At 39.7% G+C, this 25,597-nt stretch overlaps 2 protein-coding genes across 2 annotated transcripts in view; both read left to right on the top strand.

The window, feature by feature from the left end:
- The window catches only part of LOC142665218 (acyl-coenzyme A thioesterase 1-like), a 35,547-nt gene extending 34,408 nt beyond the window's left edge, over nt 1-1,139 (top strand). The window contains exon 4 of the mRNA XM_075844831.1: nt 1,015-1,139. Coding sequence (XP_075700946.1) covers nt 1,015-1,052 — 38 coding nt within the window. The 3' untranslated portion in view covers nt 1,053-1,139. The remainder of the gene's footprint in view (nt 1-1,014) is intronic.
- On the top strand, nt 1,065-22,092 carry LOC142664441 (cytosolic phospholipase A2 delta-like). The gene is made up of 10 exons (XM_075843506.1): nt 1,065-1,152; nt 6,800-6,869; nt 7,132-7,268; nt 8,880-9,011; nt 9,128-9,168; nt 9,270-9,312; nt 10,059-10,122; nt 10,554-10,699; nt 11,083-11,169; nt 22,015-22,092. Exons 1-10 carry the CDS (start codon nt 1,120-1,122, stop codon nt 22,090-22,092), a joined length of 831 nt encoding a protein of 276 aa, XP_075699621.1. The 5' UTR covers nt 1,065-1,119.
- The last annotated feature ends 3,505 nt before the right edge of the window (nt 22,093-25,597 follow it).

The raw sequence follows: 25,597 nt of genomic DNA, 5'->3' as shown, positions 1-25,597 counted from the left end.
CTGTAGATTTATGTCGGGAAAGGATATTTAAACATGGTGCCTGCTCAGAAGCCGATCGTGCGCCGTAGCCGCCAGGTCTCTGCTGTTACACAGCAGGGAACCAGCGGCAATGCTTGCGATCAGAGACATCTCTGTTTACCAGCAGCCAGATCGCGGGAGCTGGTGTATTCCTGTAGCAGCTGGGAACCTTGTGAACGCTCATAGGACTTCTATAGGAAGATTGCTATTGAGCTCTGCCTGTGGCGGGGTCGCAATAGCAATGTACTGATTTTGCCATAGACTGTAATACTGTGATGTTGCAGTCTATGGCACAAGCGATCTAATGATCGCAGGTTCAAGCCCCCAATTGGGGCTAACCATTAGTAATAATTTTTTTTTTTTTTTAAATATATAAAAATTGTAATAACCCCCTTTCCCTAGAATAAATAAATAAAAACACATTAGGGTCCGAAAATGCCCGAACTATAAAAATATTTATCCAATACGGTGAACTTTGTAGCTGGAAAAAAAGCTCTAAATGGCCGAATTGCAGTTTTTTTGCCACTTCAGCCCCCCCCCCCCCTAAATGGAATAAAATGTGATAGAAATGCCAGACATTCCCCAAAACGGTATATAAAAAAAGATACATATTTTCCACGTACAAAAAGATGCCCTACACAGCTCTGTACACAGAAATATAGAAAAGTTAAAGGGCTCACAATATAGCGATGGAAATTTATTTTTGTCTCTTTCAAACTTTTCCATTTTTTTTGTAGAGCGCAAAAAACAAAAGCATAAAAATGGAAATTAGTTTGGTCCTGAAAGGGCTACATTTTCTGTAGTGTCCTATACCTATTGCTCATTATCTTGCCGTTACTATTAATTGTATGGATGGCCCGTGCCTCCTCCCATCCATACCAAGTTGATGATCTTAGAATAGAATTAAGGAGGCGTTTATATGTATTGGTGTATATAATTTAGAAGCAGGCGTGGTAAGCAAAATATATTTACACCTTCTCTAACCTTTCCACACAGCTCAGACTGGAGTTTCATCCTTTATTGCCAGTGACTGACATTTCGCTGTATCCACAATAATTCACCGGACTCCAATGTAATAAACACAACGTTCACACTGCAAGGATGGATCGGAGACTTTCTGCTATCACCTATCACGTGAGTCTGAATTATTTATTTTTTATATTCTAGTTATATTTAATTGCCAAAAATTAGAATGAATATTTGCATTGTATAGCATTTTAACTGCTAATTTATAGTACAACAGTTTAGACCGTAAAAAGTCTAGAATAAAAACGTCTGTTTTTGGGTTCTCTGAACATTTTGATAAATTATATGGGGATCACGGAACAAGGATATGTTCGTACATATGGTCCCAGAGCAAGGGGATTTTCATGTTTGTCCCTAATTTAATAAAGGTATTTAATTCATTCTACTATCCTATTCTATTAGTTAGTAAGTAGTTGGGAAAAAAACGGGTTCCTATTGTCTTGGCAATTTTTCTATATATTTACGTTTTTTACCCGCCAACTACTAGGGTCTCTCCCAATTTTTGTAAAGCCTTTTAGATGAATGGAACCGTCGCGGACATTTCTGCAACAAATCTGCCACGTGTGAATATACCTATAGATCTATATTGTTTTTAGTTAATAAAATGGTTATCGACCAGTCTCCTAGTCATTAGTTACTAAGAAAATATAATATGATATTCGGCCCCATGCACATGCCCGTGATTACGGGCACAGACGGCTCCGGATAGTCGTTAGCATTTGTGGTCCGTGCTCCCATTATAAAGTATAGGAGCGTGGTCCGTAAAATAAAAAAATAGGACATGTCCTATTTTTTACCGAAGGTTTCCACGGCACGGACACCTTCCCGTAAATATATGGGAAGGTGTCCTTCGGCCACAGAAATGAACGTGTCCTTAATTACGGAACGTAATTAAGATCTGTAATTACGGACAAATTCTACAGTCGTGTTGATGGGGCCTTAGACTGTAGTTTTACCAGGAAGTCTCACACTAGATATAGCGTGTAACTAGTTGGCATATTTAATAACCTCCTAGGAATAGCTATTAGTCATTGTTAACTGGAAACCATAATTTGATTATGTATTGATGTATATGCATATTTATTCTTTGGCTTTGTTTATGATCTTCTATATTGTATAAGGAAGGAAGTTCTGGTGTGTCCAGGTTTTTTTTAAATTGTTTTTATGCTTGTCATTATTTATTTCTTCATCCTGTATTTATGCCAGTACAATCTGACTCCCTGTTCAATGTATATTCTAACCCAATAGACCCATATTGGAGGTACCGTACAGATTATATTAAGGAATTGCTTCAACTGCTATCCCTTGATATAGTGATTTTAACATGCCTGTTTAGCTCAGTTAATTTTATTTTATTATTATATGAATCACCTATAATTAAAGACAACCGATCACTATGATAGGCCAAATAGTAGATCATGATTGAGTGGTAGACCAGTAGATCTGGATGCCACTTTAATAAAAATACTGTGTTTGGCCCTGTGTATGAGGATGGCAAAGCTGTGGAGCAAGTGCAATAATAAGTAACTAAAGTAACTAGATTACCAACAACCGTTCCCACCTCCGTAAATATTCCAACAAGGCTTTAAAACAAAATTTTCTAAATCTTGTGTTATGGTCTTGCTCTGCTGGCTGGGAGGGCACTAGAGAAGAGACTGGATAGAGAAGTGCTTTTTCTATAGACTTTGGCCAGTTGAAATGCATTCCAAATGCCAGCACCTTTTGCATATTTGGGACTTAAATGAACACTAACTTTTCAAACAATTTATTCTAATCTAATAGTATACCTGATATAGATCAGCTTTGTCATTTAATTGCTGTTAAAATGTAGTTGTTTTATCCATGCAAATTCTGGGTGACATTACTGCCACTTGGTGTTTTCCCTTCCTGTATTTTGCTTTCCATCCCATGTTGTCAAGCGGCTGCAGAAGGTGGGGGTCTGTCACTTCACTGCCTGCCCATAGAAATCTATGGAGACGGGGAGCAGGAGGAGGGAGCAGAAAGAGAAAAAAACAAGCTGCCCATAGAAGTCTATGGAGGTGGGAACACAAAGAGAGAGAGCTTGAGTGAGCGACAATAACCCTGCATACAAGTCTATGGAGAGGGGAGGGGGAGCAGCAGGAGGAGGAATTATGACCAGAGTGAGATAGACACAGGCTGCTGGTAAAATTTCTGTCACCCCCGTGCTGGATTCTCAGCTACATTTCTCATTACTTCTGTATAATCTCCTCCATGTTATGTGATAGATAGGGATAGGAGAGCAGGATTCTCCTCTTCTATGTGTGCAGTGTATAGAAGACATGTTAGCATTTAGGCTCCGCCCACAAGTTTAGAGGCAACTGAGAATTAGAGAGAGATCCTGCAGAGGGGAAAACTGCTAAATAATGCCACATACAAGTCATATAATGGCCATAAATAGTGTTATTCCTTATCTACACGTGTATGACAGGGTATTCTGAAAAGTCACCTAAACAGTTAGGTACACTTTAAGTTACCTTTGTGGATATTGAAAAAATAAAAGGCAGCTGTAAGTAATTTTGATAAAAAAATGGAAGGCGACAGGTTCTCGTTAAGGTGAGCATAGTCTTATAGATTTCCTGCCAGTCAGGCAAACCGTGAAATATGTTTTTAATATTGGATTTTTATCAAAGATATTATGCTACAATAGAAAAAATCCTACCAGTTACTTTTTCCATTGGCACCACATGGGATATCTTGAGTCGATAAATCATATTTGTGACCGTTTTGATGGTGGCAGTGTTCTTGAGCAGGTTTTATACATTTTTGAACTGGTAAAACCAATTACCATAAGACCTCAAACCCTGAAATCGAATATCCAGATCCAAGATAATGACTCTTGCCACTTGGTTAAATTATAGGCATTGGGCTTCTTTTTAGTTCTGCTGTGACAGATCATGCATGACAGGTTATAAGTTGTCAGAAATAGTTTTGAACATCATTGTTATCCAACCTGTAAGCTAAATATCCTTTTCTACACAATAACACTTATTCGTCACATTAATTGTTGAATAAAGAGTTGAACGCCTGGAGGTGTAAGGAGGAGCTGTCTAATCTGAGAACGTATTGCACCCGTGTAACGTCACAATGCTTTATATTTGTATAGTACTTAGACACATTTCTGGGAAGACTGGTTAGTTGGCCCATCCTAACACTAATCTTAGGTCACCCATTTTTTGTTTTCAGACTCATAAATTGTAATATATTGTTTGTTTGTTTTTTAGTAGTTGCATCTCTCAGATCATTTAAGGTCTGCGTTGAAATTACTTGGACACATTCTAGGAAATATTTATTCAAGCTTAGCTGTTTATAAGGTGAACTATTAAAGACGTTCATAATTTGAAGAATTAAAACAGTAGCCACTAAATTTCTGTCTCCAGCTTTTATCAATTCAAACAGGTAGAAAGGACAGCTAAAAAATAATCGGATTGGGGTTACTGTCCTATATTCTTTCTCTTGGTGAATCTGCAATACTGAGAGGCAAGACGATCGTTCCATCATGGTGCCTCACATAGCTGCTATGGGGCCCCTGGAGAGAGGAAGCCCATTCCGTGTTGGTTTTGTCCCCATTTTAATGGGTGGTTAGAACCTGCACAAGGATGTGGATTCCATAAGCGCTGCAATGTTAGGAACAAGGAAATGGAAAATATAGTCGCAAAAATGTGATGGGAGCATCAGGATCTCCTCTTGCAATTGGTTAAAAATGCTGTGGCGTCAAGCTACACCTGGAACGGACCTAATTTTTATCTTTGCTATATGCCCCCAGTTTACTATTTATGGCTCAATAAAATTTTTATTAAACTATGAGAAGGATCACAGATAACAATCAAATACCATTTACCCAGGAAACGAAACCGGCAGAGGATCTGAAGGCCACCCTTGGGGTCAATGTTGCATAAAAGGAATCTTGAGTTCTTCCATATGCATGATGTGATTGAGGGTTTCCACCCACGTGAGACATGAAGGTGCTACGGTCAATTTCCAGACTCAGGGAATAATTTTTCTTACCGCCATTATGAAATGGCGAAGTAAGTTCTTTTTTTTGTTTGCAAATACGTCCTGTGAACATGGATAGAAAAGCTTGGGCTCGTACAAGGGTAATGTTGGGCTTTAGTTTGCAAATACGTCCTGTGATGGATTGGAGAGCTTGGGCTGGTACAAGGGTAATGTTGGGCCAACACATGGAATTATAAAGGAGAGCAATATCTTGCCACAATGAGGCTGTATGCGGACACTCACTCCAAACGTGCAACATGGATCCCACTGCCTGGTAACATCGTCAAGACATTGGGGATACCCGAGGGAAGGCCCTATGCAGCTTGTTGGGAGTCCTGTAGAGTTGAGAGAGAATTTTATAGTTTAGTTCTTGCAATTTACATGAGAATAACATTTTATGAGTGAGGGTGTAAGATTTGAGCCAGTGTTCAGCAGTAAACGTCTGGCCCAAGGCTGATTCCCATGCAAATGAAAAACAAGTTCTGGAGTACCCAATTTCCCTTGACCACAGCATTCCCAGTTTACTATTTAATTCACCAAAAGCAAACTTTGAATATGTGAAATTGTCATACCCAATGTATTCAAAAGCTAGGTAAATTATATACTGGGCAGATTAATCTAGATTCGGCTGCATGAGTGAAGTTGGGGCATAAATACTATTTGTTTAGTAATGTTTTGGTGATCTTAGGTTGGGTGGCAATGGTGTAGCTAAAGGCTCATGGGCCCTAGTGCAAAAGTTCAGCTTGCCATCCCCGCGTGACTTCTTCACGGCCAACGATCGTGGCGCATCCATAACTTTCTGCTGCAACGCTGGGTCTCCTGAGTGACACATATATGCAGCACTAGCGGCCAGAGGCCTTTCTAGGGTCTTAAAGATGAAGGAAAAAAACACTAAGGCGTATTTTTATAACACAGCAGGCTTAGATACAGCAGCTCAGCTCTATGTATGGTAATATAGCTCTAAATAATGCAGTCCCCAAATAATATTCAGATACCAGTTCTACACAGTGAAGAGTGAATACAGTACAGTTACATCCAGTGACTCACATATGACGTCTTCTCTGATTGGAGTCTTTCAATGTCTCTCTTCCTTTCTATCCAGGTCTAGACCACCATTACAACTTCTCCTGGCCATGATTCGTCTCTGCATACAAACTCACCATCCTGCTGCTATCCACAATGCCTCAGTGCCCCCTACACAGTAATAGTGCCCTCTTTTGTGCCCCATACCATACTAGTGCCCCCTTTTGTGCTCCACAAAGTAATAGTACGCGCCCTCTATTATTTCCGGATTGTACTCTTACTTTTATGCTCTCCCTCCTGCCCAGTGTGGCGTGCGGCAACATGTGTATCCTGAATCCTCCTCCACTGTTTCCTCCACTCCGATGCGTCAGAGGACCAGAGAGGAGGAGATATGGGAGGAAGATGCACAGGATGGCTTGCTGCACAGGAGGGAGAGCATAAAACAAGTAAGGGTTCAGTCAGTCCGTCCTTGTATTTTTAGAGGGGCTTGTGGGCCCCACTGGCTTTAGGGGCTTAGTCGCACCTGTGACCCCTAGAGCTACGCCACTGCCAGTGGTGGTGTTGTCTAGTCTCCTAGCAATGAAAAATATGATAGGATATGTAATGGTAAGAAGTCAAAACCAATAGCTTTGTTATTTTTGCACATATTTATACCAATGTAACATTATTCTGTTAAATTTTGAGTTCATTATTGTACTGATACAACCTCTCATTGCAGGAAGACAGTGCCTTCAGCTTGTTGACGGTCAAAGTTATACGAGCCGCACATATTCCATGGGCTGACTGGAGTACGTATGAATTGTTTCAGTTTCTTACAATAAATATTTACTGGGAATGCTTGTCCTGGGCATGTATATAGCTAACTTGTATATCTAGAACAAAACAGTGCACATTTATTAATGAAAGTATAGTAGAGAATTTGCTTTAAAAGCAATTTTCTGATTTTGGTAACTAATCTTTAAGAAATAGTTTCCTTATACGTTGAAGAATTAAACTTGAGTAAAAGGTAATTTCATGGGTCATTCTTTGATGGCGGCTTTGTCTTTACAGTGAGCAATGCTGATTGTTATGTGTGTCTGTGGCTGCCACCCTGCACTAATAAAGTACTAAAGACAAGGACTGTGTCCAACACCAGTGAGCCTTTATGGAACGAGACGTTTCCGTTTACTATCTGCAATAATGTGAAGGTAAGAGGCACAGACATGGGTTCATTAGTGGCCGGTAATTCTTTACATGAATAAGCACAGTCCTTTAAGAAATGCAAATTCCCCCTAAAATAAGAGAAGACTGAATCTGCCATTACATCTAAGACCGAGGATGTCCCTCATAAAGTCCAGAAAAGCCAACATGCCTTGTTATATATTGAGAAGTCTGGGAAAGAGGTGTAGCAACCACTGTGAGTTGTAATGGCGGCCATATTGGTTGTTACAGTGGCCATACCAGTGGTGCAGGTGGGCATGTCTGGTCTGCCCTTAATACACTTGACCTCTGCTGGAGGTAAAAGATAATAATAGTAGCTGTGTTCAAGGAATCCTCAGGTACAACTGATTTAAAGAGGCTCTGTCACCAGATTTTGCAACCCCTATCTGCTATTGCAGCAGACAGGCGCTGCAATGTAGATTACAGTAACGTTTTTATTTTTAAAAAACGAGCATTTTTGGCCAAGTTATGACCATTTTCGTATTTATGCAAATGAGGCTTGCAAAAGTACAACTGGGCGTGTTGAAAAGTAAAAGTACAACTGGGCGTGTATTATGTGCGTACATCGGGGCGTGTTTACTACTATTACTAGCTGGGCGCTCTGATGAGAAGTATCATCCACTTCTCTTCACAACGCCCAGCTTCTGGCAGTGCAGCACTGTGACGTCACTCACAGGTCCTGCATCGTGTCGGCACCAGAGGCTACACTTGATTCTGCAGCAGCATCAGCATTTGCAGGTAAGTAGCTACATCGACTTACCTGCAAACGCCGATGCTGCTGCAGAATCATCTGTAGCCTCTGGTGCCGACACGATGCAGGACCTGTGAGTGACGTCACAGTGCTGCACTGCCAGAAGCTGGGCGTTGTGAAGAGAAGTGGATGACACTTCTATACACAACGCCCAGCTAGTAAAAGTAGTAAACACGCCCCGATGTACGCACATAATACACGCCCAGTTGTACTTTTACTTTTCAACACGCCCAGTTGTACTTTTGCAAGCCTCATTTGCATAAATACGGAAATCGTCATAACTTGGCCAAAAATGCTCGTTTTTTAAAAATAAAAACGTTACTGTAATCTACATTGCAGCGCCTATCTGCTGCAATAGCAGATAGGGGCTGCAAAATCTGGTGACAGAGCCTCTTTAAGTGCAGGGCTTTAGGGGGGTGACACAGGGATTTAAAGAATACTAAATAGACAAGTCTTGCACCGCTTCCTCAAGACCTGCACTATAACTTTTAACTGGAGTGTACCTTTATGGTATGTTCACACGTTGAGGATTTTTCAGAAAATCCGTGGCAGAAATTCGATGTTAACACTTGGATTTCAGCCACAGATTTGTCAGTGAATCCGCACACGGCTTCACTGTAATGTAATTTAATGGAATTAATCCGTGGGTTTTTCCTGAGTGTGGGAATGGGTAAAATACACCATTCACATGCATTGCTGGTGGAATGTGATCAGATTCTGTGATAGTCCTGAACGTGTGATTATGTCCTTAACTAGGCCCTTTTAGACATTTATTGTCCAGGCACTTGCCTCAGCTGTTTGATCACTGCGGAAAGTTATATTCAACGGCACATGACTTCTATTTCAGAACGTATTACATCTGACGCTTCATGATGAGGACGTAATCTCAGGCAATGATCTTCTGTATACACTGACATTCGATGTGGGCAAACTCTCTATCGGAAAGTCTACACAGAAAACATTCTGCCTTAACCCTAATGTAAGTAAAGGGTTCACATATTCACGACATACAGTATTTTTTTCCCTACTGTCTGCCAGTTCACAAAATAATTAAAGAGAAACAAATGAGAATATAATAGTAATCTTTACTTATAGGGGCCGGAAACTCTTCAAGTGGAATTCACACTGCAAGAATTGTAAGAGTGTATCCTATTACTTTCAATCCGTCTAAATGTAATGTTTATATTCACCAAGGACCTGTATTTATCATTTTATATATTTTATTTCTGTGCATTAGTCAAGGTTATGGTGAGAGGATACTCACAAATGGAGTGATTGTGGTAAGTTGACATACATTCGTTTTATTTGGGTATATATCTTTTAAACTTACGCTGACTGTTATAGGTGTGATGTCCAGTGAACTGAAAATGACTTATTGCTACAAGTACCAGATGTAAACCAAGTGTTCAGATATTCACTAAATACAATGAAATAGCTTTAATCCAGAATTTAATAATCCAGAAAGTCTGATAACATGACATTATCGTAATTCTGGTAATAACTTGTTCCTAATTCTTTAGTCCACTGCCAAATCGTTGCACCTTCACCTATATAGTATATCCAACACACCATCCTTACCTCACTTTTCACTCTACTAATGCACATGTATAGACCCTCATCATTTTTCTTTGCCAACCGTTACCAATTAGTAAATAGTATTCTGTTAACCAAACTGGCTATGCCTTAGGCCCCATGCACACGACCCAAGATTTCATCTGTAATTATGGATCCATTCATTTCTATGGCCGACGGGAAGGTGTCCGTGCCGTAGAAACCCTCCATAAGAACCCATTGAAGTCAGTGGGTTCCGTTGGCAGCTGGCGGTGTCCGTTGTACAATAGAACTGTTGCTTCAGTTATTTCCGTGTTCTGCTCCTCTGACCGTGCAGAACAATGTAACACACAGACGCAGGTGTGAACACAGCCTTACTGCCAAGTGATTGGTTAATGCAGCATTATTTATATTTTCTTATTGTATTTGCAAGTCATCAGCACTTACTGTGTCTCTTCCTTTATCTATCTTGCAGTCCAGAGAGATGACCCGCCTGAACGTATGTCTCGACAAGCAGAAGATCCCAGAGGACCTACTAGGTGGGCTGCTGTGAGAGTAAATGATTTATATCTTTCTGAAAAAAAGCTGAATAACAAATTTAAAAAATGTAGATAACTCAGTGACTGCTGACTTTCTACCAAAAATTGCATAGAGTATGTGTATCTCTATCTATCAAAAAAAGAGAACGTGAAGCAGCACTCAAATAAAGTGAATTTATTTATCCAACATGGAACCACAATGTTTCACCTCCTATGAAGGCATTTTCAAGTATCTCTATCTATATATCATCTTGGTCTCGGCAGAAAGTACCCTTTTTTGTTAACTTTACATCCATATTGTCATATCTCATCCAATTATGTGACAAGTACACATAATTGTAGCTTGTGATAGCTAGTCTATATTGTGCCATGCGATTTTATTTCGTTTCATATAACTACATGAAAAATGTCTCTCTTTTTTGTTCATCTAGGAAAACATCTGATCTTGTCAGTGGAAGATTCTTGTGAAAATGTATGCAGACTGGAGCTGAATCACAGGACAGGCCCCGATCGTACCCAAACCTGCATATTCCACTACCTCAAGAGATGGGACCCAAAGTTCACAGCCCATGTGGAGGTAAAACTGCTGTTCAACAAATTTTCTATCAAATAAATCGAAACATTGGGAAGTGTTGAACAACCTTTCCCATCATTTTCTCTTCTGGCTGTAAGAAGAAGATGGGTAGACTCTCCTGGCATATATCAGACGATGCGCCTGCCCGCACTCTTCCATACACTGAACTTTGTCAACAGCTTGTATTGGACACTGACAGTCTATGGAAAACATTTTTGGACTATTATTCCTTTGTATGTGCAATAGAAGGAAGGAGTAGTCTTGTGAGCAGAGCATGGTAACCAGCTGAGTTAACCTCCCAAAAAATGTCAAGACTCGTTTTAAACACCTACATTTTTATATCGGCATTATATCCAATTTACTATGCTGCACTTTTCATCACACAGGGAGAAGATAACAAAAGCCTTGAAATCATTCCAGTGAAGTCGCTTCGCATGGGACAGGAACAGAAGATCCTGCTATCCACTGTGCCAGTAAGTGTCCCCCTGATTTACTATCTTACAGTCTGATGGACAAGCGGTTTCCAATTTATTTAGAGTTAGATATTTGAGGGTATATTGCAAATCTTCATTTGACATCCGCTTTATCGGACAGACTTTTTACAATAAATAAATCTGTAAAATCGGATGTTTGCATCTTAGTAATGGAGCGGTACATACTTTATTTTCACTTTATGTATCATGTCCTAGCCTTATCATATTCTGGTACATTCCCAGGTATGATATTGTTCTAATGATGTCGATACTGATGTCCATCTGCACTCCTGGTGTAGTTAAACCTGCAATAATGTCATACACAGCCAGATCTTAATGCACAATCCAGAGTACAAGCAACTGGATAGTTGCCTAATATTGCAATTTCTTTGCCCAGAAGATGACCACATAAACAGTCTGATGTGGTTTTACTCCAACCACTTCTTCTGACGTGATTTTTATTTTTATAGAACACAACTTTACTTGGTGGGGTGGGAATTTTTTTTATGGGATTTATGCTATACTGACCATTATTAGCATGATTGGCCATCTTAGGGCAGTAAAGGTGTAAATGAAGGAAGATTACAATCCTATCAGAAGGTAAGTGATTACATAACATGTCCACAGTTTAGTGAATTCAGTAAACTTCTATTAATTGAAATAGGCGGCCATAGAAACTCACACCTGGGCGAATATATTTAGACAGCCTATTTTTTTATTTATAGAAGGATCTCAGTGTTGGGACTGATGCATACAGCAGAGTTATTTGCATGGAGTCTATACTGTGGTACACATAGCCCCTATGGCTCTGTACTATGGAGCTGTATGGCACTCTATGTGGCAATGTATGGTGCCTCCATACGACACTGTATAACAAGGTATATCTTCATTATATATTATCCGATGGAGCATGGCACAATTCGCTTTTCAGATGTTGAATTCATTTGTAATCGGACATAAAAAAAAACGTCCACATTCCTATGCTTAAAATCTGAGGCATGTTGAAGTTTATGGACACAAAATTACAGGTGTGTACAACTTGGGGGTTCTATGGAGTTGTAATATGGTAGTGTGCATAAAGCCTTAGGCTGTATTCAGACTATCTGTTTCTGCCTTTTGTTTTGTAACAATGACAGAGAAAAAAATATTTTGCTTTCAATTTTGCAAAAAAAGGCGGCATGTGCGAATGTAGCCTTAGAGGACAGACCGTACTATACATATATGTAAGATTTCTATTTGTTTTATTGTCTTTTGTTAAATGGATTGTCCAGGTTAGGGGCTTTTTTTATATACTGATGACCTATCCACGGGATAGGGCATCCGTATATAATATGAAGTGAATAGGAGCAGAGCTGCAGTAACCCAGCACGGCCGCTATACAGTGGATGGAGACTTATGCTTCCAGCACAGACCCCTGCATAATTTCCAGCAGCTGGAACAGGTGTCAGACCCCCACGATCATATATAGATGATAGGCCCCAACCTGGACAACCCCTTTAAATTAACCACTTTTATGAGGAAAAGGGACATATAGTAAAACTATATACTGTTAACTAACATTATTAAATACTGGTGCAAATTGTTTGCCTTTAGATAAGCTTGGCCTGTGATAATTAACATTTGTTAGACTATTGCACACTACACTATTGAACAGTGTACATATAGGGTGTTACATTTATTTAGAGCCTGGAGGCACGTGAGCCTTGAAATCTTGTATACTATTTATGTTTTTTCTTTTTACTATTAGCTCAGCTTTTGCTTTGCCAATGAAAGATGCTACATTTTTAAAACGTGCAACAAAAGACTGATACTCCTTTCCTATCCTCTGCTGTTCATGGTACAGGTTTGCTGTGCCTAATAAGAAAGTCAGCCCTTCATCTGCCTGATAACCCCTTTGCCTGTAGGCTCTATCTATATGCACTCTTCGCATTTATAAGCAATATATATGGCTAGGATTTGGGTACCGTTATAATGTAAGAAAAGTTACCTCTATATTTTTGTCCCTGCGTTGCTGTAAAATCTCATATTCTCCAGTATCTAGAGTGTATTTCTTATATGGAACATTTCTGGAGGGATAGGACATTTTTGTTTTACATACTATGGCATTATTGGCAACCTTCCTTTGTATATATCTACCAATCTGTAGCTTTTACTTACGGTTTAGTTACCCAAATAACTTCCCCTTAAGAGCTATGGACAGCTTTTGTTCAGAATTTTTTTTCTTTATTTGCATCCTAAATGCAAAATTAAGCAACTTTTTAAAAAGTTTTCATAAAAAAATGTGCTACAATTTTACTTCTGTAGTCTGTGTAACTCCTTAACCTCCAAGTGTCAGCTACAGATTTGTGCCACGGTTGCTCTAGTAAATACAACATGTCTGAACAGAGCATAAGAGATAGCCGCAGGGAGGAAGTTGTACACGGCAGATCAGTGTGTGGAGAGGGGGAAAAGCAACCAAGTGTTCATGGAGGGCAGATAACACAAGCTGAACAGTATGAGAGTGCAGATAGGGAGGAAAGCACCGGAGGAGGCAAGGGGTATCAAACAAGCTAACCGTGTAGAGAGAAAGGAGGGAACCCACGGTAGTGGGTGTGTCATCTCCTTTCTCGGTACACTGGGTAGAGGGTGGGCGAATCACACACTCCTCAGTATCTGTCACCACAAAGGAGAAGAGATCTCTGATGGCCTGTAGAAAGAGAAAGCAGTACAGGGATGAAGCTGTTCTGAAACATGACAGCTATTGAAGGCAGCAGCATCCCGGATTCACAGACCTCACATTCAGCATGTATTACTGGGAGGGATATGTCTACATGAGAAAATTCTCAAACTAGGAGCAAGTTTCAAAATTCATATCAGGGGGTCTGAAAATAAATGAAAGAATAGAGACTGCAGCCAGAAGTTTTAACTCCACGCATCCAAATCTTTTTTTTCCATGTTAAAGGTGTCCATAGCCTTTCAGTACTAGGCTAATTTTTTATTTAAAGAGGCTCTGTCACCAAATTATAAGTGCCCTATCTCCTACATAATCTGATCGGCGCTGTAATGTAGAGAACAGCAGTGGTTTTTATTTTGAAAAACGATAATTTTTTTAGCAAGTTATGAGCAATTTTAGATTTATTCTAATTAGTTTCTTAATAGACAACTGGGCATGATTTTACTTTTTACCAACTGGGCGTTGTGAAGAGAAGTGTATGACGCTGACCAATCAGTGACCAATCAGCGTCATACACTTCTCATTGTTTCAGGCCATTGTTACAGTGTTAGTGTGATTGTGCAGTGAAAGAAGCTGGGCTGAAACAATGAGAAGTGTATGACGCTGATTGGTCACTGATTGGTCAGCGTCATACACTTCTCTTCACAACGCCCAGTTGGTAAAAAGTAAAATAACGCCCAGTTGTCTATTAAGAAACTATTTAGCATAAATCTAAAATTTACATTACAGCGCCGATCAGATTATGTAGGAGATAGGGCACTTATCTGGTGACAGAGCCTCTTTAAGGACTAAACCAAACATGACGTTTTCACCTATCGGCATCCAAAAACTATGATTCCGACATAAGTAACTTTCTTTGAAAGGTTTTTTTGGTTAAAACAATGATAAATATCTGTACATTGTTTATCGTCATGGCATTGAATGTCAATCAACTTAATTCTAAAAGTGTGGGTTTTTGTTTTTTGTTCTTTAACTTTTTTTATTTTATTTTTTTGGTCTCCTTTGGGATCTTTTTCATTTTTAATATTATATTTTTATGGCATATGTTAATGTGCCAAACATTTATGGTACGTTCCCTCTTTCATGTACAATCCCAGCACTGAGCATTGAAACAGCAGGGATCATGGATTTTGCTGTGATCCCGGGTGGGAGTTTGTTTACGCCCCATTGTGTGAAATTGGTATAGAGCTGTTCGTAAGCTTTGGCTTTCTACAACTGCACAGTGATGAGAGAAATAGGGGCACACCACCCTGCTAAGCAATTGCTACAATATCTCCATTCAACTGCATTATCTTTTTGCTGAGTGATAACATCAGTTTCTCCATTATTTTCTTTAGATCATTATTGCTGTCGTTCAATATAGCCGAGAATGGCTTTATTATATTAGTACTTGAATAACAGATCAGGTAATACCACTTCTGTGATGCCAGCAATGCGTGATAAAGTTTCGCAGAGTCTGACCCTCCCAAAAGCGTGACAAGGGCTTGTTCGTTTCTGGTTTCAACTTCATGCTGTTCAGTAGATCTGCACGGAGATGTATGATTTTTAAAAACAGTGAAATAGACACAGACTATGATGCTCTGGGATAATATATCTTGGGATATCTTTGTTATGTATACATCTTTTTATATATATATAAATAAATGCATTCAGAAAGTCAGACCCTTTCAATTTTTTCACCTTTTGCTATGTTGAGGCCTTGTTCTAACATTATAAAAAAAAAAAAGAATTCCCCCATCATTCAGCATTTAATACCCCATAATGACAAAGTGAAAACAGAATGTTAGTAATCTTTGCTAATTATTAGAAAAGTAAAAACTAAAATATTGCATTGACATAAGTATTCAGACCCTTTACTCAGTACTAAGTTGAAGTTCCCCTCTGCAGATCCTCTCAATCTCTGTCAGGTTGGATGGGGACCGTCGGTGGGCAGTCATTTTCAGGTCTCTCCAGAGATGTTCGATTGGGTTCAAGTCAGGACTCTGGCTGAGCCACTCAAGGACATTCACAGAGTTGTCCCTAAGCCACTCCTGTGTTGTCCTGGCTGTGTACGTAGGGTCATTGTCTTGTTGGAAGGTGATACTTCAGCCCAGTCTGAGGCCCAGAGTGCTCTGGATCAGGTTTTCATTAAGAATATCTGGACTTTGCTCCGTTCATTTTTCCCTCAACCCCGACCAGCCTCCCTGACCCAGACGCTAAAAAACACCCCCACAGTATGACGCTGCCACCACCATGCTTCACTGTAGGGATGGTATTGGGCAGGTGATGAGCAGTGACTGGTTTCCTTCAGACATGATGCTTAGAATTGAGGCCAAAAAGTTAAATCTTGGTTTCATCAGACCACAGAATCTAGTTTCTCACAGTCTGAAAGTCCTTTAGGTGATTTTTGCAAACTCCAGGTGGACTTTCGTGTATCTTTTACGGAGGAGAGACTTGTCTCTGGCCACTCTGCCATAAAGCCCAGATTGGTGGAGCGCTGCAGGGATGGTTGACCTTCTGGAAGTTTGTCCCATCTGCACACAGGATCTTTGGGGCTCAGCCAGAGTGACCATTGGTCACCTCCTCTTAGAGTCCATTCTTCCACGATTACTTAGTATGATGGGGCGGCCAGCTCTAGGAAAGAGTCCTGGTTGTTCCAAACGTCTTCAATTTAAGCATTATGGAGGCCACTGTGATCTTGGGAACTTTCATTGCCGCAGATTTTTTTTGTCTTCTTTAGATCTGTGCCTCCACACAATCCTGTCTCTGAGCTCTACAGGCAGTTATTTTTTCTCCTTATGGCTTGGTTTTTACTCTGATATGCATTGTCAGCTGTGAGATCTTATATGGACAGGGGTGTCTCTTTCCAAATCATGTCCAATCAAAAGAATTTACCACGGGTGGACTCCCATTGAGGTGTAGAAACATTTCAAAGATGATCTAGAGCAGGGGTTAGCAACCTTCGGGACTCCAGCTGTTGTGGAACTACAATTCCCAGCATGCCTTGACCACATTTGGCTGGAAGAATAAAGCCTTTGGCTGTCAGGGCATGCTGGGAGTTGTAGTTCTACAACAGCTGGAGTGCCAAAGATGGCTGACACCTGATCTAGAGAAATGGGAGGACCCCAGAGCTAAATTTCAAGTGTCATAGCAAAGGGTCTGAATATTTATGTCCATGCGAAATTTAAGTTTTTCATTTTTAATAAATTTGAAAATATTTATAAAATTCTGTTTTCACTTTGTCTTTATGGGGTATTGAATTGCAGAATGATGGGGGGGAACGTGATTTTTATTTTATATTTTTAGAACAAGGCCTCAACATATCAAAATGTGAAAAAAAGGGAAAGAGTCTGAAAACTTTATGAATGCACTGTATAAGGCCACGTTCACGCATGGCAGGTTTCAGTGCAGATGCACAGTAATATGCTATTGAATGCAGTTTTCAATACCCCATTCACACCTAGGTGAAAAATTCTGCCACACCTGAACGTAGCCTAGTGATTAAACTGATCTTTGTAATGCCATATAACCAAGTATGTCATTGTAAATCGTTTTGTAAAATTAGTATTGCTGTTTAAAGTGTAAGGCCTCATGCACACGACCGCGTGGGTTTTTTTTGGTAAGCAAACCCACTGATCCATTGCGGTCCATTTGTCCGCAAAAAAACTTTTGAAGTGCATCTGTGTGTCATCAGGATTCACGGATCAGAAAAAAAAAATTGATGTCCCCAGTTTAGTGTAGCCGCAAATCCAGCTCGTAGAATATGTTGTGAATTTTTTGCAGGCTGGATTTGCAGCCCCCACACGGATCCGTGAAGACTTCTGACGTATGCATGTTACCATAGAAATGAATGGGTCGGCAATAATGCGGATACCAAAGCACGGTCGTGTGCATGAAGCCTAAATAATATGCTGCATGCGTTTTCCCAACTACTGGCTTCCTTCGGCCTTATATATCCAGTGCATTATATGAACAACAATGCAAATACTGTCTAGAAATGGACCTTAGTGGACTATAGAATTCGACATAACCTGTATCTAAACATGGTTAAAGTGATTACCTGGCATTAAAAGTACTGTATTTATCTTATAGGCAAAGCAGCACTTGCCAGGGGCAGCAGAGAACTAGGAATATGTTTAGTTTATTTCTCTCTTTTTTTACACTTTTGTTGCTATATGATTTATTTTTTTTTGCTTTTCCACACTCAAAATGGAAATCCAGTTGAAATGATCTCCTGATATGTCATAGATACATGTTGGAAGGTCACATTGGCTAAGTTTGGGATCTCAACCACCATTGATTTCCAAAATCAAAGGGAACTATAGAGCATTCAGTTATTGGCCCGAATGCTGAATCTGTAACAGGGCCCTCAACTCTCATGTGTAATTTATAGTACTTGTCTTATATGGGTCAGAGGGACCTTTCAGGCCCTATTCGACTCCAAGGCCCTGGTGCGACTACAACCTCTGCACCCTTTAAAGTTAATCTCTTGGTGGTCTGAGATCACAGACTTTACTAATATGATCTTCTCATGTATATCTATAGCTGAACATAGATATAGACACTATTGTTAACAACAACATCCGAGTACTTATTGTTCATGCCTCAAAATGCTTTTGGGCCGTTAGACGCTCCAATCGTAGAATTTACTTTGCTGACTTCTTAAGAAAAATGCAACTGTCTCCACTTAATGTCAATGGCTTGCTTGTGACATATCAAAAGATCGTTTTGATAAGGTATCGACTTAATGAGAAGAGGTAGTTGTTGGGTGGAGATATATAAACATGTTGGGGATGCAATTGAAATTCAGTTGTATCCAGATCCACTTTAAATCCAATTGTTGGTGCAATTGTGTCCACTAAATAATTTCAAAGTGCAAATTAGATGGATGTAAACAGAGTACTACATATGGTACTGAATAGGACTGAGCAATTATGACTTAAATCAAAATCACGATTAATTACCATGTAACCTCGTTTACGAATATTAAACGATTATTTAGGCCACAAACCCTTTTGCATGCCACGCCCCCTATTTACATGCTACGCCATTGAATTTATATTTATTTGGAGTCTGCTGTATACTACTGTGTATAATATACCCGCTGACACTGCCCCCACACAGTATATTGCCCCCATAGTTCTCCCCACACAGTATAATTCCCCATAGCTGCCCCCACACATAATGCCCCTTTAACAGCCTCTACACAGTATAATGCCCCTATAGTTGCCCTCTACACATTACAATGCCCCTATAGCTGCCCCCACACAGTATAATGCTCGCATAACTGGCCCCAAACAGTATAATGCCCCCCATAACTGCTCTCCACACCGTAATAATGCCCCCCATAACTCTTCTCCACGCAGTAAAATGCCCCCATGACTGACCTACCCACAGTATAATGCCCCCATAGCTGCCTCTACATAGTATAATGCCTCCATAACTGACTTCCACGCAGTATAATGCCCCTGTAGCTGCCCTCACACAGTATAATACCCCCATAACTGCACCCGACACAGTGTATATAGTCCCCCATAGCTGCCCTAAATGGTGCCTGATAAAAATAATAATATACATACTCACCTAACCCCGTTCCAATGACAAGTGGAGAAGATCCCTCTGGTCCGTGCAGCTCGCCGCAATGCTGTTGTTGACCCGCGAATATCCGTAAATCAGAAGTTATTGTTTTACTTCCAAAGATATTAACATTTTTATATTCAGTAGCAAAATCAAAAATATAAATACCTCTCAAAGTAAAAAAAACGAAAAACTTAGGCTACTGCTCTTATTTCCCAATGTAAAAAGCAGCACTCGGAAATAATCTACAGAATGTGCCCACTTCTTAATAAGAATGGGCTTATTCTAGTTGATGTTATTTGAGGGTTTTCTGGTCCTTTTTAGCAACAAATACTGTAAGGGCCAGTTCACATAGTTTTTTGACGCGGAAACCGCGTTGGAAAATTAGCCAAAAAACCGCCGAAAATGCCTCCCATTGATTTCAATGGGAGGCGGAGGCGTTTTTTTCCCGCGAGCGGAAAAACTGGCTCGCAGGAAAAAGAAGGGACATGCCCTATCTTCGGGCGTTTACGCCTCTGACCTCCCATTGTCATCAATTGGAGGCAGAAAAAGAGTATTTCGCAGCGTTTTATGCCCGCGGGCATTCCGTTTGGAATTTTGAGGCAGATTTTCCTCCTGCAAAAAACTCTGTGTGAATCCAGCCTAAAAGGAAAGCATAGAATCAAATCTATAATATGCAAGGTATGTATTTATGCAAATATCTAACCAATATAAACAAAATTATGTATAATAACAAGTGAGAATTATTTATCGTATAACTCTTTACAACTCTTCCAAAGGTAACATAAAATACACACCTTGTATACCTATTTCTTTTGTTTGGATTTAAATATTACCCAAGAATCTGTCTAACATTTCTACTTACCTGGATATTAGACATTATATGATGAATAACTGTGACTTGCTATTATACATCATTTTGTTTATATTGGCTAGATATTCGCATATATACTTTTTAATATGACAGATTGGCCGGACTGAAACGTCGGCTAATTGAATAATACTGGTTAGAATGAAAACCTCAAAGAAGAGCAAACTAAAAAAAAAATTGCTTATTCCAAAATTTACCTGTCATCTCTTGTGATATGTCTGTTTTAGTAAATACTTGTATTCCCCATTATATAGCTGGAGCATCTGTTCCTCTGTGTTGTGCTATTCCTCATAGAAATTCATGAATACATTGACAACTGGGTGTCGCTGATTGGGGGTGTGTCTTTACACAAACGGACAATGTCCAATCAGTGATCACAGTGGCAGACTGTAGGGACACACCCCTTTGGCAAGGGGAATAGTAACACCCAGTTGTAAATTTATTCATAATTTTGCAGTAGGTATAACAGAGGAATAGCTCAGTGCAAAATGTAAAGAAAATATGTTACTTCATAGGAAATACAAGTATTTACTAAAACAAACATGTCAGGAGAGGTGACGGGTCCTTTTTAATAAATGGACCCTTTCTGCAGCTTATGTCTGAGTGCTGTGGTTTACGTTTTGTATTGAATTGAAAGTTGGACCCTACCACTGAGCACCACAACCATTATTCAGAGCGCCATCCATAACGGATTGACTATACTGATTTACTATATTATTTACCCATTTTTATGATTTGAATGTAAATTCTCCTGTGGTCTACTTAGAAACAGAAACAGCCTAATAGCAAAGTAGTCTCTGAGGTCGAAAGTGGCAATTGTTATATTTTCTGGCTCCTGATTGTGACTTGTTAAGGGTATGTTCGCAAGGGTATTTTTGGCCGTTTTATGGGCCGTAAACGCTCCAAAAAACGGCTGAACAAACGGAAGCAGAACGCCTCCAAACATCTGCCCATTGATTTAAATGGGAAAAACTGCGTTTCGTTCCAACGGGGCGTTTTTTTACGCGGCCGTTTGTAAAAATGGCACGTAAAAAAACGCCCCGTAAAAAGAAGTTCATGTCACATCTTGAGCCATTTTTCATTCTTCATAGGGAAACAGCCACAAAAAAACGCATCAAAAAAACTCTTGATGCTTTAAAAACAGCTGAATATCAGAGGCTGTTTTCCTTTGAAAACAGCTCCGTATTTTATAGCCGTTTTTAGTTTAGCGTGTGAACATAGCCTAAGGGTTATGGGAGGCACTGGATGGACACAATTGCACCCACTATGTCAGCTTTGATAGCAGATATAATCTAAAAGGAACTTGTTATGGGGACCTTACGGGCACTGTTGCGGCCTGGCCTTTTGATGGTGTTAGAAACTGTGCGGCAGATCCTTTACTTCCAGCCTTGCCGTGTTCTATAACATATGGCCACTTTATGTACATGACCATTAAATGTACAGTAGAGATATGATTTAATAAACCTAAAGGTAGGGCAGTATAATTACCCGTTTAGCAGGGTACCACTCTTCTCATCTAGTTATCCTCTGTCAATAGAGGCAGGTATAGTAGGAAGATGTAACATTTCACTGGCGAGATACAATAACGCTATATTTCTATTTCTTTTTTTGGAATCCAAAGTGAAATCACATGCTCTTTATTAACTACTATTGTATGTTTACGGCAGTTTCTAGACAGTATTTAATTTTTAAAAAATTTAACTAGGTTTATACATATTGCTGGGGCTTCCGCTGCTTCCTTCCACTGCGTTGGATCCAGGTACAGTTTCCTATTTCTAAATGATTCTATATGCGATTTTCATCTGCCCAAAAACTCCTGATGAAATTAACCTTGCCGATGTACAACTGAATGTTTGTTGAATTTTATAACATACCTGATATCTAATACAATTTTTATTTTATTTAACTCACAATTTCATGTGGATTTTAATAGACCCACAAGAAGGCTTTACTAAAAAAGCAACAGCTTTGTGATGTTGCACTAAAACCTACTATATAACTTCATTGAGAAACGAGACAACGGTCTCCCTATAATGGGGATGTGCTTACATTTTTTTCACTTTTAAGCTTAAAGGATATATTCACTTTTGCAACCATATATGTAATTTTTTTTTTTATTGCTCCAAACACAAATGAAGATTAAAAATCTCCTACCGTTTTGTTTCTACAGATCCTATGCAGACCTATATGCCTTAATTCCTATCGCTGCTTTTGTGCTGTCACTGGTTGATTAGTAGCGCTGCCTAATTCCTTATCAGACTAATCTAAAGGCCCTTTTACATAGGCCAATGATCGGGCAAATGCTCGTTCATTGACTGATCGCATCGTTTATACAGCACTAAATCTTATCGTTGTCGGCAGCGCATGTCCTGTGTAAACCGGGAGATGTGCTGCCAACATGATAATAATGTATGGGGACGAACGATCGGAGTAACGCTCGTTTACATACATAACCAATCATTGCTCCTTGTGAAATCAATGTTCTGTCTCGTTGATCGGCGCCTATTTTCACAGCCCATATTGGCCGGTGTAAAAGGACCTTTAGACTATGTTCACACCTGTGGTATTACATTCCTTTAAAGAGGCTCTGTCACCAGTTTCTAACTGCCCTATCTCCTACCTAATCTAATAGGCGCTTTAATGTCGATAACAACCGTTTTTTTAAAAAAACGTTCGTTTTTGACCAAGTTATGGTAATCTTTAGTTTTATGCTAATTTGTTCTAAATGCCCAAATGGGCGTATTTTTTTTTAAACTTTTAACCAAGTGGGCATTGTAAAGAAAAGTGTATGACGCTGACCAATCCGCATCATACACCTCTCTTCATTCATACCCAGCTTTATTCACAGCACAGCGTTATCTCGCCAGATCACACAGTGGCGTCACTTACTCTTGCAGTACCTTCACCAGAGCGACGAGAGACTGACCAGACATCGCCTCCAGCCGTGCCATTACTGCTGCTGAGGAGGATAATTGGCATGGCGCGGCTGGAGACGATGTCTGGTTTCCGGTGACGGGACTGCGGGAGTAAGTGACGTCACAGCGAGATTACGCTGTGCTGTGAATAAAGCTGGGCATGAATGAAGAGAAGTGTATGACGCCGATTGGTCAGCATCATACACTTTTTCTTTACAACTCTCATTTGGTGAAAAGTAAAAAAACGCCCAGTTGGGCATTTAGAATAAATTAGCACTTGGTCAAAAATAAGTGATTTTAAAACAAACCTGTTATCTACATTAAAGCGCCTATTAGATTAAGTAGGAGATAAGGGAGATATAAACTGATGACAGAGCCTCTTTAAGGGGTTCCATCTGGATTTCCAACACTATTGAAGGCAAGAATAGCGCAGAATGAAAGGAAACCATAGCGCAGATGTAAACCGCCTTGAAAGAGCTCACATAATGTAGTAGTGGTTTTTTTTTCTCAAATTGCATGCGAGTTGTTCCTGGTGAGCTTTCGGCTTTCATATCGACATAGGTAATGTAATCATTGACTATTGTTACTGCAACCCCTTGACCTGTAAGTCGGTGTGATGTGTCATAAAGTGTAAGTGTGTTCTCTTTTTTTTTTTTTTGGTTTGGGTTTAAACCATTGGTTTTATGACATAAACATGCAGCACAGGTAACATATGAGCTAACTGTCTCTGGAATGGCTTTTATATTCTGTTTTACAGATTTTAAAGAGGCTGTCACCACATTATAAGAGGCCTATATTGCACATGATGTGATCGGCGCTGTAATGTAGATTACAGCAGTGTTTTTTTATTTAGAAAAACGATCATTTTTGACGGAGTTATGACCTATATTAGCTTTATGCTAATGAGGTTCTCAATGGACAACTGGGCGTGTTTTACTATATGACCAAGTGGGCGTTGTACAGAGGAGTGTATGACGCTGACCAATCCGTGACCAATCAGCGTCATACATTTCTCTCCATTCATTTACACAGCACATAGTGATATAGCTATATCGCTGTGTGCAGTCACATAAACACACTATAACGCTACTCATGTGACATGACAATGAATATATATTACCTCCAGCCAGGGCGGGATGTGTATTCATTCTCCTGACCACTTCTGTAGCGTCTCTGTGATTTACAGCATAGCAGGTGTAGTCTCGCGAGATTACGTTGTAAACTCATTCACAGCGAGATCTCGCTTTGCTGTGCTGTAGTCTCACAGAGACGCTACAGAAGTGGTCAGGAGAATGAATACACATCATGTCCTGGCTGAAGGTAATGTATATTCATTGTCCTGACACATGAGTAGCGTTATAGTGTGTTTATGTGGCTGCACATAGTGATATAGCTATATCGCTATCTGCAGTGTAAATGAATGGGGAGAAGTGTATGATGCTGATTGGTCACTGATTGGTCAGCGTCATACACTCCTCCGTACAACGCCCATTTGGTCATATAGTAAAACACGCCCAGTTGTCCATTGAGAAACTCATTAGCATAAATCTAATATAGGTCATAACTGTCAAAAATGATCGTTTCTCTAAATAAAAAACACTGCTGTAATCTACATTACAGCGCCGATCACATCATGTACAATATAGGCCACTTATAATGTGGTGACAGAGCCTCTTTAAGTTTTTTATTCTTAAACAGTGTTATTTCCCTGAGCTCATAGAGAGGAGTAAAGTTGATTCCCTACAGACATTGTATTCCTATTTTCTCTCTTATGATCCTTCCCACCCGATAAGGAACTGTTAACCATATTACACAATATTTTATTGTCTATGGTCATCTTTTTACGATTTCTGCGGACCTTAGATAAACAGTTGTTTTATGAAAGTTAGTTAGTTTTGCTGTGGATTGGACATGCAACCTATGGTTTACAATGGGTAGCCTATCAGTCCTTCAATGTTGAGCCATGTTGGGTATAATTCTCAGCTGGAACTAGTGGAGGTGATCACCATTCGGTGCAATGCTGTAAAAAGGTATTTGAGTAGGGGGATGTCAGAAAGTACATGAGTGGAGTATAATGGGGGCTGACTGCTTGAATAATTGCATTGGTATTAAAACTATGACATCTAAAGACATGAGCTACATTGGCGTTTGCTGTACTGATATCACCAGAAATCATTTGCCTATTTGGAGTATGTTATCGGTCCTGGTACTTGCTACAGTGATTAGGCTTTTGATCACCAAAAGTAGCTCCGTGTCCCAAATGTATTGATTAGTAGTACATTGTGGTCGGTTTTTTGGGCTATACATTCACTTTTTTATGCAATACATCCCCAGAGACCGTTAACAATTTCAGATGCCACAGATATCAGCACA

Source organism: Rhinoderma darwinii, chromosome 12 (genome assembly GCF_050947455.1).
Source record: "Rhinoderma darwinii isolate aRhiDar2 chromosome 12, aRhiDar2.hap1, whole genome shotgun sequence".
NCBI classification, from domain to species: domain Eukaryota; kingdom Metazoa; phylum Chordata; class Amphibia; order Anura; family Rhinodermatidae; genus Rhinoderma; species Rhinoderma darwinii.
Note: the sequence above shows the minus strand (reverse complement) of the source record. Positions and strands in the feature narration are given on the sequence as shown.

Excerpts from the sequence above, each read along its gene's own strand:
- LOC142664441 (XM_075843506.1), top strand. The coding sequence starts at position 1,120 with ATGGATCGGAGACTTTCTGCTATCACCTATCAC. Across the intron at positions 1,153-6,799 it reads TTTCTGCTATCACCTATCAC|GAAGACAGTGCCTTCAGCTT; the intron begins GTGAGTCTGAAT and ends CTCTCATTGCAG. Across the intron at positions 9,313-10,058 it reads TCACAAATGGAGTGATTGTG|TCCAGAGAGATGACCCGCCT; the intron begins GTAAGTTGACAT and ends TCTATCTTGCAG.